This window comes from Gallus gallus, chromosome 10, assembly GCF_016699485.2.
Source record: "Gallus gallus isolate bGalGal1 chromosome 10, bGalGal1.mat.broiler.GRCg7b, whole genome shotgun sequence".
Lineage (NCBI taxonomy): Eukaryota > Metazoa > Chordata > Aves > Galliformes > Phasianidae > Gallus > Gallus gallus.
Genome location: NC_052541.1, coordinates 3,126,621 through 3,145,842, shown reverse-complemented (window position 1 = coordinate 3,145,842; position 19,222 = coordinate 3,126,621). Strand labels below are relative to the sequence as shown.

Genomic DNA, 19,222 nt, shown 5'->3' with positions numbered 1-19,222 from the left:
ACAGACTTGTGAACATTCAGCCTCATGAAACAATCTCGGACTTGCTCTGCTCTTACACTGGGATGGATTTCAGTCCCCTGATCCTTGCTTACAAATTTCAGGGACATGAGAAGCATGGGAAGCCTGACTGCCAGAGAACACTGAGGCAAAGGATACGCTGAGTACCTCAGCCTTCTACATGTCTGATGAAGCCAGTTCTCCCTTCTCATTTACCAGATGGTGTACATTCTGCTTTGTCTGCCTCTTCTGACTCATGCATCTAAAGACACCCTTTTTGTTATTTTTTGCATCCCTTGTCAAGTTCAGTTCCATCTATGCCTTGGCTTTCCTGATTCCATCTCTGCATGTCCAAACAGCAATTAATCAGAAGAAAGTAATCAAAAATAACCAGAGATCTAGGCAGTCTTCACCTCCCAATTTCACTTATAATAGGTATGACATTCTTGTTGACCTTGAGAACAACAGTTTAAAACAGGAAGTACCAAAGGGTAGCAGAAAATGGCCATTTCTTACTAACAGAAACTTTGTTTGCCCTTTGAGGAGATTTAAAATTTAGTTTTCAAATACTGACTCCTGCAAGTCAGTGAGGTTAGCATAAGGCCATGCTGTCACTAAAAAGATGCTCCATGCCCTTCTTTCTCCCAAGCTCTGACCCTTCATTACTGCTTGTGAAGCTGTGTAGTGGCAAGACAAAGGAACATACAAGTTGGGACCAATCCAATTTTCAGGCAATTCAAGTGTGTAATTTCAGACAGGCCACAGAAGACAGATGTATGCATCTTTTATCTGCCCTGAATGCTGTTAACCAGAGAATAGTAAACCACTCTTACACTGGAACTTAGAATGACTGCAGCTCAGACCAAATCAGATGCATGGTAATTTCTGAAAGACTATGATGTTATACATTATGTTTCCGTGTAAACTGGAGCAAAAAGCAACCATTCAAGTTAGCATATATGAATCCAACATTCTTGGGAAGTACACAGCTTTCTTCAATTGCTTCTAGGGACCACGTGCACCACAAGCTAGAGTCCCATTTGATCAACTTATCTGTTCAATGCACAGCCAAAGATACCAGAAATATAATGTACACTGAGGTAATTGATAATGTTAAACTCTTATCAATAAGTTTGAGATACTGCTGTTCTAAATTTTAAGATATCAAATTAACACAATGAATGAATATCCACTAATGGTTCTACAGAATCAAGTACAGCAAAGACTACATCTCTGTATTTTGGTCACAGTTCACAGTAAAATATTTACTCAAATTTAAAGGTTATTACCTTTGCTCTGTAGATGTATCCAAGAACCACCACCACCACTTCAGTAATGAAAACCAGAAGCAGGATGATCACAAACTGTAAAACACAATTCAGAGTATTTGTGCAAAGATTTTCACACAGTGACTATCTGAAAGTCTTAGAACAGCCTTTGATTTACTATGAAGTAGTTTCTCAGGTTTCAACTTAGCAAATTACCTAAAGCAGGCAAGTAAGTTGACCAAGTGAGTCCTGAGGTGACTTAAGTTTTATAGCTTATAGTTTTACCAAGTAATAAGAATTAAGACCACCCAGGTCCTAAGGTAAGTGTTGATCATTTGGACTGAAAAGCCATACTGAAGCACTTCACTGAAGTGCTTTTTTCCCCCCTTTTATGAGGTAAATATGACAGCCATACATCAAAGAAGCTACTCAGGCTATTACTAAAAGTGTTAGAGACTAAGGGAATGTTTTCTCAGCTTGAAACAACAAGCTATACATTTGTATTAGTATACTTGAGAGGACTTTTAAGCATTCAGTTAGTCTAGACAACATCCAACAGCAACAAAGTGGGGATGATTTAAATACTGACCTAACTTAAATCATACCTAATTCTCAAGCTAAAGTTAAAATGCTTGAAAACATAATTTTCTGGAAACTAAGTGTCCAAATTAAGCCATACAAAGAACATTTAAGCATCACAATCATTCCCAGTCAGCCTCAATGCTATATGTTTAATGCAAGAGGGCTCCTGTCTCACCTTTCTCCTTCTCCCACTCCTTTTCAAACAGAAAACATAAAACAGATTTAACATTTATTCTGACTTAATTATAAGGAGGTGATTTAAAAAAAAAATAAAGACCACAGCTCTGACATGTGGAACACAAAGACTCTTCTGCTGCCTGAACAGGCAAACTAACACCATTATTTAGAACAGAAAACCAAAATAGGGTGTTAGGAACAAAATTAACAGCATTTCAGGCTATAAAACAAGATGAGAGGAAATATTAAAAAAACATGCATTTTTGAAAATCTACTAGAAGGGCAAAGGCCAGATGCACAACAAGGAAACACCATCACACAGCAGCTGTGCAACTTACCGTAGCGAGTCCACAGCGACTTTCGCGAATCGTGGCACAGCATCCAATAAGTCCAATAATAAAAAGAAGTGTTCCCACAGCTATGATGATAACTGCTGGAATGAGCGTGTAGACATCTTCAAAGAAGTGATCATAGTCGTCATATGTGATGAACACATAGGCTCCCACGTAGCACAGTATGCCTGCTGCTGCCTACAATAGACAATAACATTTAAGCTTCTTTGAACACCAAACTCCCATCTGCAAGGCTACTGTGTAACAATTATTTTTATCAAGTACCACAAAGTAGTGCTCTTCAGAAATACATATATTTATTATTTTAGTCATCTTCCGTAGATCACAGTGTATGTTCGTCTGGAATATCTCAAACAGAGGCTAGCTTCCCAATTACAATTAATCTAGATGGTTCGAGTTTTGACTATGCTATATTAGTCTCCTAAGGAATGTAGTTAAGAAATGATGGTAACCATACTAATAACACCAAAACCTTGCTCCCTTCTCTGATACATTCCCTCCTGTGCTGCTTAGCTTTCTACATTCACAAACTGTATACTTCAGATAAATGGATTTCAGACCACTTTCAGAGACGGTTTATTAGCAATTGTACAGCTATTCCGAATATGTATGTGGTTTTTAACTACCATCAGTTAACTACTTCTTTCTTCACTTACTACCCATGATTTAAGGTCTGAACAGAATGCATACATGCTTTGTGAACTACTAGAGACAGCAGCTTCTTTGAAGTCTAAATCACCAACTGCTGAAAGATATAGGAAAAGAGCCATTCTCCTACAGGTCAATATACTAAGTGGTCCTTTTCTACAATGTGGGGGGAAGAAAAATCACTTCAAGTTACCACCATATAACAATATATGGCCTGAATCAAATAGCACCACACTACAGAATGAAACCATTGCATTCACACTTAAAATAAAGCAATTATATCCATTCGATTTGATTTGCAACGACATTCAACATCATTTGGATGTCTCATGATACTCCCCTGGTATCACAACGCATATGAATTACATTGCTTTGTTAGGCTAAGTTAAAACAATCCATTCAGAGGGTGCAAAGACTAAGGCATGATTTGAGGAATTTCATCTTGCAGTAAAGGTTTGTGCAACCCCTTCCAATCCACATCTCAGGCACTGAAGTTCACTCAACAGGACCCAGGGAGGAATGCTGCAGCCTGCCCCTCTCCTGCCCTCCCTTCCCACTCAGAGGCTTTGTCACCACCCCTACCCCTGCACTGTGAAACAAGAGGGCAGACAGGATACCGACAGCTAGTTCCAGCAACTGAAGCACTACGAGACTGGGCCAGGCAATAGCAGTGCCAATGAATACTTCAGGCCAGGAGAGATCTCGGGAGATCATTTAGTCCGATTTTCTGTTGAACGCTGGATCAACAAGGAATTCAGACAAAGCTGCTCAACAGTTTGTCCAGTCTTGAAACTCTCTAAGGGTGAAGATTCAACAGCCTCCTTGGGCAGCCTGATCAGTATAGCACAGAATAAGATTTGAGAAAACTGGTGCCTATTATTTCAGCACACTTCGCTACTATCTACACTTAGTTCTGCAATATTACTGCAACTATTTTCCACGAAACAACACTGGATAAACACTGCTAGGATGAAGTCTCACATTCAAAATACGCTCTGCAGCACCTGGTTATAGAAACACTAGCTTAAAAAAAAACAGTGTTAAGAGCCAGCTCAAAAGTACCCTCCTCTCTGTGTGGATCTGAACTACATATTCCACCTCTCTGCCTCTATTTCCACAGTAAAGGTAAGAGCGTACTCCACAGGAATTTAAAGCACCCAGAAGCTCACATTCATCCAGTAAGAAGTACGATATAGATACAACAGTCATGAAAGTGAAAATTAACAGTCAAAGACCAACAGTGAGATATCACCTCCAGACAGCAAAACCTGAGGTGAACAAGCTATTAAGACACTTGCCCCTTCACACAAAGCACCAAGTGCTAATCCAACTGCAGAAATCCTGCTATGTTAGGTGCAGCATGGCTAAACGCAGATATACAATTTCTGTAGACAAAGCAAAGATTCAAAGTAGTGTCACTGAACAGTGGAATTACATTAACTGTTGCCTAGCAATGAAGCATGTGAATGACAGGCCAGTGATGTCATCTCCCACCTCTAAGAACTAAAATGCTTGTTAGAGATATGGTATTATGTGAGGCGACAGAGAAAAACGGCTGCAGCTGGCATCAGGCACAGAAAATATTCAACAGAAGTGAAAGCAGAAGCATTTGTGAGCCTCTTTGTCTTCCTCTATGGTGAAAATTTAAGCAGCTTCCATCTTCTTTAAGAAAAATATAGTTTGTACAGGCAGACTTGAGACTCCTGCTAACTGCGTGAGCATATGCATTTAAATACCTTTGAATAGAGAAAGAAATCAAGCACTACAAAACTAACTACAGATGTCAGCTTCCCATCCCTCCTTTGAGAAGCATTCACATTTGGAGAAGCTCTGCCCTTTCAGTACTATGCAGGACAAGTCTAGCACATACAGCCTCAGAAATTAATAAGCACAGAAAAAGCAGAAAAGAAGGAAATAATGCAGAAAAACTAAGATCTGTATCACAAGCAATGTCACAAGGAGGCACTAAAAAGTATAATAATCCAAATATCAATACTTATTCAATACTTATTATTCTGAAGGGCAGAAAGTAAATCCACAGAATAGCAAGTTTGCTCAACTTGAGCACCAAAACATTTAAATGAAAAGCCATCATATTTATAAATGTGTTTCTCCTATCATTAAATATAAATCAAATACACGACCTGCACAAATTTCAAGTGAGTCCTTTAGAAGCAGGACCGAAAGGAGAATTCTCAAACAGTCTGCTCAAGGCTCTGAATAGAGATGGCAGCAGCTCCTGAATCTGTGCCAGGTCACATGCATGCTCTATGGAGATGACTGGCTGTTCAGCATTCACACATCCCTTTGGAGCTGTTTGCATTTAACTTACAGTACTGAACCTGATGTGGCATACTCTTGTTTTAGCATGAGTTAACCTTTAAAAAGACTGCCAAGACAAATACAGTTGATGAGAATAGTTTGTTGACTAAGTCTTTAACACTTAGATGCCCCATTCATCAGAGCAAAAATTTAAGGCTATATAGGCCTCCTGTAGTTCAGAAAAGCTTGATATGATTGCTTTGGCACCAGGCTCCAAGGACATGCTGAATAAAGCACAGATACGCAAGTAACTGGATGGAAAACCAGAACATCTACTGTACAGTGCATACAGTGATAAAAAGCATCACTCAAAGTGTTACAGGAAAGCCTTTAAAATTTGGCGTTCCCTCCATCTTTGGGCCGCTGTAATGCAGACTCCTAAGCCAATGCCTGCTTTCACTGAAGTCAGCTTTCACCTTCCACATGCACTGGGGTGGACAAGCCTGCTTATTTTGTAGACACACCCTGTAGCATAAAGGAGGCAGCAACAAGCACTAAAAACTGTCTTCATACTTCCAATAACTTAAACACAGCACGTTAGAAAGCTAAGATTTTTGCTGCCAAGGAGGAGCATGACTGGAAAGTAATTGATCAACAGCACTTGCTCTGCTGATCATTTATTTATCAACAGTGGAACAAGGCATCTCCATTTACATCCTATGGCTTTATTACACTACTCTAATTTTCCTTCCAAGCAGAGCACTATACATACATACGTGTATGTATATATATATATAATACATATATGATGCAAATGCTTTCTCATATATATACAGAAGAAAACATTTGTGCATATATATAATATATATATTCTCCTATATTTTATATATACATGAGAAAGCATTTGCATCATATATACATTTATATAAATATATATATCTCTGGTATCTGACTACTTAAGAAAAGTATTTCACTCTTTGATAATGAACCCTGAATGACAACAGCAAAAGTCTACTGCCGATGAGTAAGTTCTGCCAGTAATGTAGGTCACTGCTCAGCCCAAATATTGGTCATTCCACTGTTATGTTACACACACTATCCTGCCAACATGCCTATTTCCCTCTTGATGTTAAAGCTTTAGTGAATCTTAGTTCGCACTGCTTTTCTAGTCTGATGAAAATGTGCTTTTCTTTTTTAAAAATGCCATATTCACTCAGAAGATGTTGAGGGGGGGGGGGTCTGAGGTTGTATCACAGTTTCATTCCAAGTTTCTTTTCTCCATTTGCATATCAACATATTGACATTTTCTACCTGTACACAGAGATCACTGGTTTACTATCCAGTTTTCAGTCTTAAACCAGTACCTTAATAAGTGCTCCCCCCCCCCCCCTCCCCCCAGTACTCTTCTGTATTTGACTTTTTCTGTATCTCTCCAGCACGGGGATATTCATGACCCAACTTGTGTCTGATACAGAAAAACCCCTTCCATCAGTTTGGGGTTTTTTTCTTGGCTTTCTCTACTTCAAAGTCTAGTTCTTCAGTTTTAAGCTCAAAGGCCTCATATGTTGGATCAGGCCCCTCTTCACTCTTCTCAGCTCCCTGTCTCTGTCTCCATCCCCCTCCAAAACACAAGCTCACATGCAACCCTTTTCTCTACTTGCTTAAATTGATGTCCAGCCACCACATAGAACTGAATGGCTTCCTGACCACTCCTCTTTTCCTCTCTCATCAATAATTATTTACATGCAAAACTGAGCTGTGACTGTCTCTCAAAACCCTTTGCGAGAAGGAAACTAATCAATTCTAATCAACTTTATAACACAGTTGAGGTATCTTAAAGGTTTACAAAACAAAGTAAAAATCAAGCCATGTGACTTTTTCTATACTGGCCAAATTCAATTCTGTAACACCATGCATGAAGAAAAACCTCAAGTCCAATTGCTTTCATAGCAGTAGTAAAATGCTGAGCTAAACCTCTCCTCTGCATATGGCATTCCATATTTTAAGTGTCACTGATAGTGAGATGCAGGGCACAGGACTCAGGATTTTTACTGTAACTGAAAGAAATGTTTCCAATATCACCCTTCTTTCGTAGCTATTTAGTCAGAATTACAACTTGACCTGACACTCCAGTTCCCAGACTCCTTGCTCTGCACAAGAACAATGATTATGCCATGCTATGAAGCTGTCTTGCTGAGTGAAGCAATACTTAAATTCTAAATACTATTCACGTACATGGCATTTCACTTTGCAAGCTGTTTTTGCTTCTCTCAGGTATAAACTTTTAAAGCACAAATCTATAATCTGAACAATCCTAAAAAAAAACCTCATGAACCAAAGTTCTTGAAGATCATCCTGTAAAGAAACATGATGAGATTTATACTTAAAAGCAAATAAAAGCCTTGCCAAAAATCAGGACCTGATCTGTTTGTTACCTGAAAATTTGTGCCCAAATGCTTTAAGAAAATCATTCAGAGGCTGTGATGCTTCAGGAGCTTTATACCCTAATTCCTGATTAAGTTCTGCACAATGCACTGGATTCCAAACTGTTCAACATCCCTGAAAACGCACTCATTTCAATGCCAGAGCAGCAGAGGCACAAAGTAGGCTACTTTCACATCCAGAAGTCAGTCCTTCAAAGAAAAAGGCTTCTCTCAAGTAATCTCCTCAGAGGTAGCCTTCGGGATTATCTGTCAATCTACTCTTTGAACATCAAAACACACCCGAGAAGTTTCCTCATTGCCTTGGCTTTTAAAGTCCAGATCAGAAGACACTCAAGCTTCCAGTGAAAAGAGAGGGTTATCTGGTTGATTCCTAAAAGCCGACAGAAGTGAGCTTTAACTTTTTACATTTCTTCCTATTGCTGGATTTCACCAAACTCTGCCCTTGCTGCATTTTCTTCCTCCTTTCCTACCAGCAATTCATGAACGCACTCCACTTTGGATGGCTACAACTCCCGTTCAGGACAGCACAGCTAGTTTCTCTAATGTAATAGCACATAATGTCTAGGACTATGGGTACCCATACCCTACTTTGCTCTTTGATTCTTGCCCCTATCCCACTGCGGAGGGGGAGATACTCCAAAAGTATTTTGGAAAAATGCACTTAGTAAGAAGCATCATTGTTTTACTTCCTAGGTGTAATAAAATGAAATATAACATCAGACTACCCAGAAACTATCACAAACTAGTGAGCTGGGTGGAGTTTGGGCTACATCAGCAGCCATAAATGAATGAGCAGGTACAGCTATGATCAGATAGCACGCCTGACCTTCCTTTTTCATAAGGCAGAGACAAATATGGAGCAGCCACATAATTATTAGAGCTGACAACCTACTTGAGTCCAACACAGAAAAATAAGAGGATCTTACTTCTAATGAATTACGAAAGCCAGTGTGAGCACAAGCAAAGGCACTGCTTTTAATGTCTGCTGCCAAAAACAGGGACATCTTCTCTTGGAAAAAGCCTCTGGCAGTACCATTTACACTAGCTTGCTCCCTTACACAATTTGCAGCAGCAAAAGGAATCTGCTAATGCCAACATGCATACTCTGTATTAATTTTACTTAAGCAGTCTCGTCAACTGAAGGATCTGTTAATATTAAATAACATCTACATTAAGAAAATAATAAAACCTTTTTCTTGCTGGTCCTTTTTTTCCCCCTAAAGCTTAGTAATTACCAAATACTCATAGATGAGCACCTCTGTGAATTAAAAGAAATTGCAGAAACAGAACATGTGAACTATTGCAACATATACAGAAGCCTGAGGTAAACATCTCAGAGCACTGCATCAGTTTCATACTGAACAGGAATAGTATGGTGGCTTCACATGATTAGAAGTGCCATCAGTGAAACTGCTCGCTTCAGCAGAACAAACCAGACAATACTCTTTACTTATTAGGAAGCATCAGAACCTTAGTTCCTCTTTTGTTATTAAGTACTTAATCAAAATGGGGCTGTTTTTTGATACCACTGTCAGGGTGATCTAAGAGACCTACACGTTGGCTAGAGGTGCAGCCCCATAGTGCTGTTCTCCTCCCCAGTCTTCTTTCTTGTCTTTTTATTGTACCACTACTTGCAACTGAGAATTCACACTATCCAATAACGTTATGGTGTTCTTTCTATCTGTTCTGGTTTCCATGGAAAGAAATAGGAGGCATTACTTTTGGAGTGACCCACACACTTAAAGGCTTAAACTTTCCTGATTGAGACATCATCAGGTTCACAGCATCAAAAGAACAGCTGATAGTTACTAAACATTTTCCCAAGAAACCAAGCAAGAGATAGAAAATAGTATCAAAGGAGAAAATAAGAACCAGAATGTTTAGTAGTCAGGAATTCAAAATATCAATTATTTTTAACAAGTTACATTCAGGACTAGAGAGTATAATAAAGCTGTTCTTTTTTTCCTCCAGGCAGCAGCAGCAGCAATAATTTTCTGAACATCTCACATTCAAAAGACTCAACTATAAAAAAGTGTTCTGAACATTCACACCCTCCCACAAATATCAGAACTGTGCTTAGGGAGGAAAAAAAGTTATAATAATAGAAAGTCCTGCATTGGAAGGGACCCACTAGCACCACTGAGTCCAATTCATGGCTTCACGTAAGATCACCCAAAAATCCAACCATATTGCTGAGAGCACTGTCTAAACACTTCAAATCCAATTCACTTGGCTAGTTATCAGTGCTTTCAATGGCTGCATCAAACTAATCTCAAGTTTAAATACAGAATTCAAGTTAATTCTGTAATATAAATGCATACCATAAAGATTATGACAATCCTGTTGATCACAAGACTTATATATGATACTCCAAAAAGACATGTTAAGTTTAAAAAAAGCAATTCAAGGAGGTTTCACAGTTACTTGACAAATTATAGGCAGTTGACTGTCAAAAGCCTCAGTATAAATCTAGATGATCTGATTATCAATACTGGAATGACATATGAATGACAATCAGAACATTTCTGTAACGGCACAGAAGCAATTAAACTGCCAACTAGATAGGCACTAAATGTTATACATGTTCAGCTCAGTCACCAAATGAAAGACACTAAATCAAGAACTCAAATGCTTCCTGCTCTTTTGCCATTTAAAAATGAGACGCACAACTTTTGCTGAAATTATGAAAGAAGTACACATTCATTCTTTCCTACCCTTAGGCTATAGCTTGGCTAAAGAGCCAAGACACAGGTTGTGAGGCTTTCAGTTTTGGAGAAACCTGCATTTATCATTCCATGCACAACTTATCAGCAGTATGGCCACTGCAGCTGCCCCCCTGTCAAAAAGCTGCCAGCAAAAGTTGACTTCTTAGACTGGAGATAGTTTACAGAATACACTGGTGACATTTTGGTTTGACACAAAGAACTTTGTATCTAAACACAATCTGTCTACACATCATATGAGTCAAGTTTGTCTCAAGAATAGAACAGCCATTAAAAACCCTAAAACACTATGCTAAGTTTTACACAAAAAAGCTTCTGTGCTTAACACTGTTTTCGTTGAGTAAATACACTTGCCATTAAATTACTAAATGCAGCAAATAGCAAACAACACCTTCCAAATACATAAAACATGAAAACTATCACTGCACTTCGGGACTGGAAAAGAAAACTCAGAGAACTTGCATCCATTAAAAACACAACCTGATTTATATCAGCAACTAAGGAGCATAAAGCACTCCTTCAAGATGCAGCTCACAGTAACCTCAAGTCCAGTGAGAAACTAAGCACTGCTTGGCAGCTATCACACTGCTCTTTCAGTATCACTTGCAACTATGTGTGCAAAAAAACCCACCCCCTACAAAGGAGATTCCAGCTGTGCTAAAAGGTTGATACAACTACTCGATGCTTCAAAGATAAGCAATGGAGGCTATTCCTAACACAGATCTTTTAAATATGCCTCACACCTACTTCTCCTCACTCTGAACAGCTGTATATACAAATGCCAGTGAGACTGCACAGACACACATTTTCCCTGACCATAACTCATTTTTAGGCACCCAAGAGACGCATTCCTTTGTAAAAAATTTAGAGAAACACATTTCCCCTCTAACACTCGTTACATTTCATATGGTACTAATCATTATTCAGCTAAATATAATTACATTTTTATCTTCCAGTATCCCCTTACCCACTACTCCCTCTTCGATGCTTTGAACAGCAGTGAGATCTTCCCTTCCTGGAGCTAGGATTAGTAAATGAGAAACAGAGCAGCTACCCCCCCCCAAATAAAAAAAAAAGGAATTCTTAATATTTACAGCCAATTTTGTGTAACCTCTGTGTGCATTGTTCTGACAGGGCAATAACAACACAAGACATAACGTGAACTACACGCTGTTACAGCCACCTTCAGCAAGGTGTTTTCCAGCAACCCACCGTTCCCCAGGCCGGGTAAGCACAGCTGCAGCAGATTCAAGCAAGGCATAAATACTGCTGTGAAACTGCGCTGACTAGAAAAAGAGACTCGCAGGACTTGCTGTCACACCATTAAGTTCTACGTGGGTCACAGCTCTGTATTAAACGTGTGAAAGAAATCTGTGTCACACACTCACCGCTAAGTGTTCGGGGCAGGCTTTAAAGGCCGAAAATTAGGCGGCTGTAGCAGCTCTACAGAAACTAAAGCGGCAGAGATCTGCAAACCTCAATACCGCAGCTCCAGCTGTATCACGTTACACAAGAGTCCGTACCGCAGGATCTCTGATACTCATTAAACCTTTACCACCCGGAGCTGAGACAACAGATGCAGTTTCATCCACCTCCCAACTCCAGAGGAGAAGGGCGGCTTGGAAAGAAAGGGACTGCACACACCGCTAAGACGCGGCTTCCCAAGAAAACACAATCACTTTTAACGAGAAAACGTTTAAAGAGAAATGGAACACGGTGAAAAAGAAACGGGAGCGGCGTGGCGCTCCCAGGCGGCAGTAAGGCCGGGACGGCGGCGAGGCAGCGCGGCCCGCACCTCCCTCAGCGCCGGGCCCCGCACCGCGCTCGGCCCAGGCCCTCCCCACACCGCACTGCTGAGGTGCGCCCATCTTCCCCGGCCCCTCCGGACTCACCCAGAAGATGAGGTTGAGGAAGACCAAGACGGTTTTGGAGGAGGTGATCCCGCACTGCCCCATCGTGTCGCTGCCACCGCCCCTCAGCCTCCGGCCTCCCGGCTCCGCTCCGCTCCCCTCCCCTCAGCTCCGCCGGCCCCACCCCACGTGACCCGGGCAACCAGAAGCGCCGGCGCGGAGAGCCTAAGATGGCGGCCGCCCGCGTCACGTGGCAGGAGGGGGCGGGGGAACCTAAAATGGCGAACCGCTCCTCCTTAAAGGAGCCTCCGCGCGAATCTGGCCTGAGGTGAGCGCAGTTACCATGGCGACCGGGGCCTGGCAGCGTTGAGGCGGGCGGGCAGCCAGGCTGCAGCTCTATGGAACAGGGATGCTCCCCATCCGAGCTGGGCCTCCTTAGGCAGCCTGTACCAATACCTCACAGCTCTTTCTGAGCTTTTCCTAATATCCAACCTGAGTCTCCCCTGGTGCAACTTAAGGCTGTTATCTCTCACCCTATCTGTCACTGTTACCTGAGAGAAGAGGCCATCCCCAACCACGAGGGAAAAAAAAACCACACCACTCGATGATTATGCCAGCAGCAGTATGGTGACATGGCTGTGTACCCTCAGGAGGCTGAAGGGTGCTTTCAGGGTCTATGCAGAAACCTCTCTCATTTGAACTAAACCTCCAGGGATTACAGGTGCTCCCCGAGTGCTGCACAGGGATATAAAAGCTCCAGTGAAGCATCCTGAGAGACACCTCTCAAGTGACAGCCATGAGGATCTTGCTGGATCTATGGTGTGTGTGTTATACAACGGGTCTAGAGAATATATCAAGAGGATATCGAACGTTAATGGATTGTACTAATGGGACATTTGACTGGCAGAAAGAAGTAAAGCTTCCAATGAGGGAAACAAAGATGACTTTTGTTGCAGAGCTGAACAGTGAGGAAGGTGCAAACACTGTTAGTACCAAAGAGTGGAATTTTCCAGTGAATAACAAAGGGACAATAACTTAAGGAATGATGAGAACACACATATTCCACAAGATACACTTTCTTTGAGACTGCACCTGCGCTAGGGCAAGGTACCGTCCATCTCATATTAGCTGGTCTGTGTATTTAGAAGGTTCTGTTTAGCAGGACCAGGATCTAGCCACTCAATGTCAAGGCCTTGTTTGCTATCTCACTAATCAACCCAAACTCCCTTTCCCTGAGTTCTTCTGGTATCGTGGGATCTTCATTCTTGATCTTTCTTTTATTCCCTTCCTCCACTCTGCAATCCCCCACTTCTCCCAGAAATACCTGTCATTCCTGAGCTGTTCTCCCCATGCTTGGTGAGCTCATTGAATAGCTTCCCCTTGTTCCTTTTGTAACACGTTTATTTCTCAGGTGGAAAAGAAATTACCTATGTTACTGAGGGCCTTAACATGTTAGGGATCAGTCTTGTTAAGGGAAACAAGTAATAACCAGTTACGTTGCACCGTTCCGTTTCCATGGTAGCAAAGTTAGTTTTTTTTCCTCCTACAATTATGAGAAGTTATATCAGAACCAGTTCCCTGATACCATGGAGATAATAAGTCTTTTTTTCAGCTTTCTCTGCAAGTCCTTATATGCTCATGGATGAACTTCCCAATCTTGCAAGTCTTATCAGAGCATTTTCTATCTCTAAAAATTAATGCATATACACAAGATATTCTCAGATTTGCTTGCACTATTATTACGGTTTTGCAATGAATTTCTGGCATTTATGGTGTGATCTTGTTTTGTAATTTCTGCTTTTTAGTGTGCTGTTCATATATTATAATTCTGTGGCATATAGTACTTTTAAAAACATATGTAGGACATACTAATGTACTTACCTGTTCTCTTGGTCTGTGCAATTTCAAGAGATATTGTATCACATTTGGAAACTGTGCTATGCCTTTTCTGCTTCTCTACACATTTGCTTAATTCCATGCATAGGTCTGTGAGAGTTTCCTATATTTTAAAATTGATGAGCATTGGACTCTGGTGTGTCCCTCACTATAAACACTTTGTTTCTTCCCAAATTAATCTGACCTTCACTTCTTCACGAAACAGCATCTTGCACCCAGCACTTCTCTAAGGGTTTCCTATAAATAAATACATTGCTTATTTATTTTCTTGTTTTTAACATCTGAGATGTGAGGTCCTCAGTGACTTTAAACTTAACAAAGGAGTCTCCTACTCAGCATAAGCCCTGGGCAGCCTTGACTTATCTTGATTTTAATTCCCACGACAGCCACAGATAGTCCCTGTATTTAATTTTACTGCCTTACTACTCTTAGCTGACTTTGTCATATGGAACTTCCCCAAATCTATGGCTATTTGTCAAATTTTTAATTATAATAGGACTTGACTTACTGTGGGAGAAGGGGCCACTAATATTCAGACTGGATAGTGATTCTGGGTTTATTGTCATGTGCCCTTGTTTAGAATTTTAAAGGCCTTTTGCATTCTATTGCTTAATCTTCAGCTATTCATTTACACCTACAAAACTAGGAGGCCACGATGTCCAGTTCCATGTGTTTCCTGGTATGTGTGATGTCTTACAGTGTGCTAATTTCAGTTACCACAGTATGTCTGGTGCAAATAACTGGTACTTCAACTTTGAAATAATCTCCTGTTCCTACCTGTTCTACTAATTAATTTAGTGATGGAACCCTGTTTACTTTAAGAAGAATGAGATGTAATCAGCCTAGCAGAAGCATTTAACGCATTGAAAGTGGGTGGCTGAAATCTTATGTATAGATTACAAACTTGCAATCAACTTTCTCTGTGACATTTTTAACACGCTTGACAATACGATGTGGTTTTTTTGGACTCTAAATTCCAAACTGGTAACTATTTCACTTGTGAACAGAAAGTGTTCATTTCAGTCTGGTGAAAAAGGCACGCAGGAAAGGAAAAAAAATCTATGGGGAGATGCTCAAAAAGTGAGCAAGTGTAATTTGTTTTATTTGTTAGCCAGAAGTAGCAGTGCATTGCCAGGAAAAAAAGGACATAAATCAGTTCACTGAGATCTGAAGGCATTACGTGAAAGTGTTGAGAAAATAGGTAGTAAAAACTGTGAAATTATTAAAAAAAAACTCTTTATAGAGAAAAATGGCAACTGAAACTCATAGTGTGTTTGTGTGCAGAAGGATAAGCACTGGGTTAGTTGGCATTAGTTCATCTGGGAAGATTTCTCTTACCTTTTGGATTTGCCTTGAATAGGACTTCAAAATCAAATACCCAGTTATTAGCTCAGATCTGAGTTGTTCCATCTAAAAAAAGTCAAGATAAAAGAGTTTCTAACTTCAAACTAATCTGAAGTCTGAAGAGAGGGTGAAATCACAGCTAAAATCAAAATAAAGGCAATTATTTGTGGCCTGGAGCTTGGCAGTATGAGGAAATTAGCCTAGTCCTGATGATTGGATTATTATTAGAGTAACACGAGTTCCATCTTCTGCTTGTTGTGGCCCATGCTTGTTTTATTAGCACTGTCATGGCTGGCTGGCTTCTGATCGTGGAAATAAACTTAGGACTCTATGGCCTCCCATAGGACCTGAATAGGGAAAAACCAGCATGGCTGGGGGCAGAGCCCCCAGCTGTCTTGTCAGTTACATAGGGTTTTCCTTTTTAAATTTTTTTTTAATATTTTCTCTCAAAGCAAACTGAGAGGTAAACGTTTGCCTCTCCGTTCACCTGAGCAATGGTCTGGCCAGCAGTGGGGTGCTGGCCTAGCACTGCTGCTGGGGCTGCCTCCTGCATTGTGGGGGCAAGACCTGGGGGCTGCTGCTGGCCTTCCTCTTCGGGAGGCTTCTCACTTCTCAAAACTCATCTTCAGATGGCAGTAACAAAGGTGCCAGCAGAAGTATTTGTGTAACCATGGCAACCAAGAGGCTGGAGCAGATAATGGGAAAAAAAAAATAGAAAAAAAAAAAAAAGAAAAGTTGTATTTTTAACCTGGAGTGTTCCCCAATCTTTTCAGTGGATGGTCCCCCAAGACTATGTGCACCAGCCCACCTGTGAGCGCCATGCACAGGCAGAAATAAACAGTGGGCAGGTATGGGTTGTGTAATTGCTTTCAGCAATGGTGCTCCTCGACTTCACTCTCCAAGTGCCTGAGATTCCTGGAATGTCTTTCACCTTACCCAGTATTCTACAGCTTGTCTCATCTTGGTTGGAAACGTAACCTGCCTCCCCAGGTTGCTTCTGGAACCAATAGAATGTGAAAGGATGGTACATTCCATCCTGAACAAAGCACAGAAGAATGGATCACATGCCAGAGGGACCTCTTCCCATGTATTAGTCATAGAGAAGCAGCTTAACTACTTGGCCAGATGAACTCTCTTAAATCTTCAAACTGTTAGTGTTCCCTGCAGCTCTTAGCCAAAGTTGTGCATGATGTCTTATTGTTCCAAGTGCAGTTATTGCTATTTACTAAAACCACGTGTCTCCCTAGAATGATGAAAGACTTAGTCTTTCGACCCAGTTCCAGCATTACAAATTAAACATTCTGTAAACAGCATGTTTAATAATATAATAGAAACCATCATCTCTTACTGTTTTTGTTTTTTTTCCCATTCAAATTTCAGGGCCACGAAGATGATCACAGGGCTGGAGCACCTTTCCTATGAGGAAGAGTTGAGGGAGTTGGGCTTGTTTAGCTTGGAGAAGAGAAGGCTCCAAGGAGACCTTCCAGTGGCCTTCCAGTACCTGAAGGGAGCTTATAAGCAGGAGGAGGAAGACCAACTTTTTACACGGTCTGATGGTGATAAGACAAAAGAGAATGGTTTTAAACTAAAAGAGGGGAGATTTAGGTTAGATATTAGGTAAAACATTTTTACTCAGGGGGTGAGAGGTGCTGGAATGGGTTGCCCAGAGAGGCTGTGATGCCCTATCGGCAGAGACATTCAAGGCCATGGATAGGGCTCTGGACAACATGATACTGTAGATGGCAACCAGCCCATGGCAGGAGGCTTGGAGCTGGATGATCTTTAAGGTCCCCTCCAATCTAAGCCATTCTATGATTCTATTATTTTATTAGTCATCTATTAAGATGAAATGCTATGGGTTCTTGTTCTCTCTGTATTGTGCTCTGCCTGTTTCTTGCTCATACTCTATGTCTGTATTGTCTTTTCCCTTCTACAGCACTAATTCACAAGTCACCCTAGCTGTTTAAGTGTGTGTTTTACCTTTTAAGACTGCATTTCGCATAGAAAACAGGAGATTTTAAAGCCGATTTTACAATAAAGCAGTAAGTCAGTGACAGGCAGAAAGACAAATCAAATAAATAGGCTTCCTTTACACTTTGGCCTGTGTAAGTACTGCCTGGGCACATCATCCAACATGCATGCCCTTGGGTCCCCATTACATGATGGGTATGCCTTCATTTGGGTATGTGGTGGCATGGCTTGAGGGACACAGGGACTTGGGGAATACCCAGCAGACAGCCCTCAGGTGTCTCCGTAAGGTGTTGTGTGGTCTTCCTGCCTAGGACACTAAGTACCATTGTCAGATTTTGTCATATAATCTGCAGCTGAAGTTGTCTTGCAGCAAGTATCATTAAAGTATTCCATCTTTTTAACTGGTATTTGGAAAATCAATTGATTTTGAAATAAAAAACAACCCTGTCCCTAAAAAACAAGTTACAATGTCAGACCAGTTAGCTGGGCTGCCTTTGCTTTTGCAACACACCCTTACCAAACTGTTCTCTTGGTTCCACCTGTGGTTGAAAGGAGCTGCTCCAAGATTTAGCATCTGTGTTTCTACGCACACCTTTTAACACAGATATTTGCAGTTTACTAATGGGTAACTTTATTATACTGAGAGGGGAGAGGGTACTGGATTTAATGCCATACTCCATGGGTGAAGAATCTTGCCTGGATTAATTTTATGGTACTAGAAAATTTCTTTAACTTCCCTTTCTGCATTTTTGTCAATTTTCAGGGGTTGTTGGCTTATTTCACAAGTGTACTGTGAATGTTCAGATGATATCTAGGAAGCCTGGAGCTTCTGGAAGGCAGGGCTCCTACTGTGCTAGTTGGGCCAGCTGCTGTGGATATCCTGTCTATCCTGTTCTGAATGGTCAGGGTGTTGTCTTTATGGTTGCTGTTTGCTGGCTGGGAGCAGATGCCCAACGTGATCCCGCCAGGCGCTAAGTGCTGTGGCGTAGCTCTAGAGAAGTGTTTGGATATATACAAACAGCCAGATCTGGTTTTCCAGTAGAGTGAAAAATCTGGAAAACAAATCCACTTGGTACTTCCCAAATGGGCAGGATAATTAAAGGGACACTAAGTTGTAAGCACTGCTTACAAACCAGCCTTTACTTCTGCACTCTATAAATGTCTTTTTTCCTTTTTTTTTTTTCCTTCCAGTTGACAGATGCTTAGTCTTCCTCAACTATTTACATTAAATTAAGGTAAATTAAACATCTTCCTTACCAGCTGTAGTTTGCTGAGTCATACTGTAACATCAGCACTCTGTGTAAGTAAGCCAGCCGGGGCTCAGTACCCAGAAGGAGCAGCAAAGCAAACTGGTGTCAAGTAGGTGAATCCAGCTAGAAGAAATAGAAAATGTTAAGCTTTGTGTAGTACCGCAGGGCAATCTTTCAGGCAAATAACTTATGTCACCCAATGTTATGTGTGTTTTAGTGCTCACTTAATGATGGCCTAATATTTCAAACAAAATACAAGTTCTGTAATGAGATACCTTGTTTCTACCAGGATGTTATTAGGATACCTGCTACAGCAATCTAATGAGATTGACCTTCATTCCATAAGAAACTGCTCTCCTCCAGAAACTATTTTTAATGGCCATCATGATTTATGCAAGGGAATCTATAGCAATAGCTTTAATGTGCGGCGAATAAATGATTCGAGTAATAATAAATT

General features: G+C 40.9%; 1 protein-coding gene across 5 annotated transcripts in view; it reads right to left on the bottom strand.

Moving 5' to 3' along the window:
• Nucleotides 1-19,222, bottom strand: part of TSPAN3 (tetraspanin 3) — a 43,869-nt gene that overhangs the window by 9,526 nt on the left and 15,121 nt on the right. For 4 of the 5 annotated variants that reach the window (XM_046899005.1, XM_040706288.2, XM_046899006.1 and 1 more), the window contains 4 exons: nucleotides 18,773-18,888; nucleotides 15,539-15,610; nucleotides 2,363-2,554; nucleotides 1,287-1,361 (listed from right to left, as the gene is read on the bottom strand). In XM_046899005.1, the coding sequence (XP_046754961.1) occupies nucleotides 1,287-1,361; nucleotides 2,363-2,554; nucleotides 15,539-15,610 (339 nt within the window). In that variant the 5' untranslated portion in view covers nucleotides 18,773-18,888. Of the gene's footprint in view, nucleotides 1-1,286; nucleotides 1,362-2,362; nucleotides 2,555-12,346; nucleotides 12,453-15,538; nucleotides 15,611-18,772; nucleotides 18,889-19,222 lie in introns of those variants that run through there. The other variant, NM_001395912.1, reaches the window with a different exon arrangement.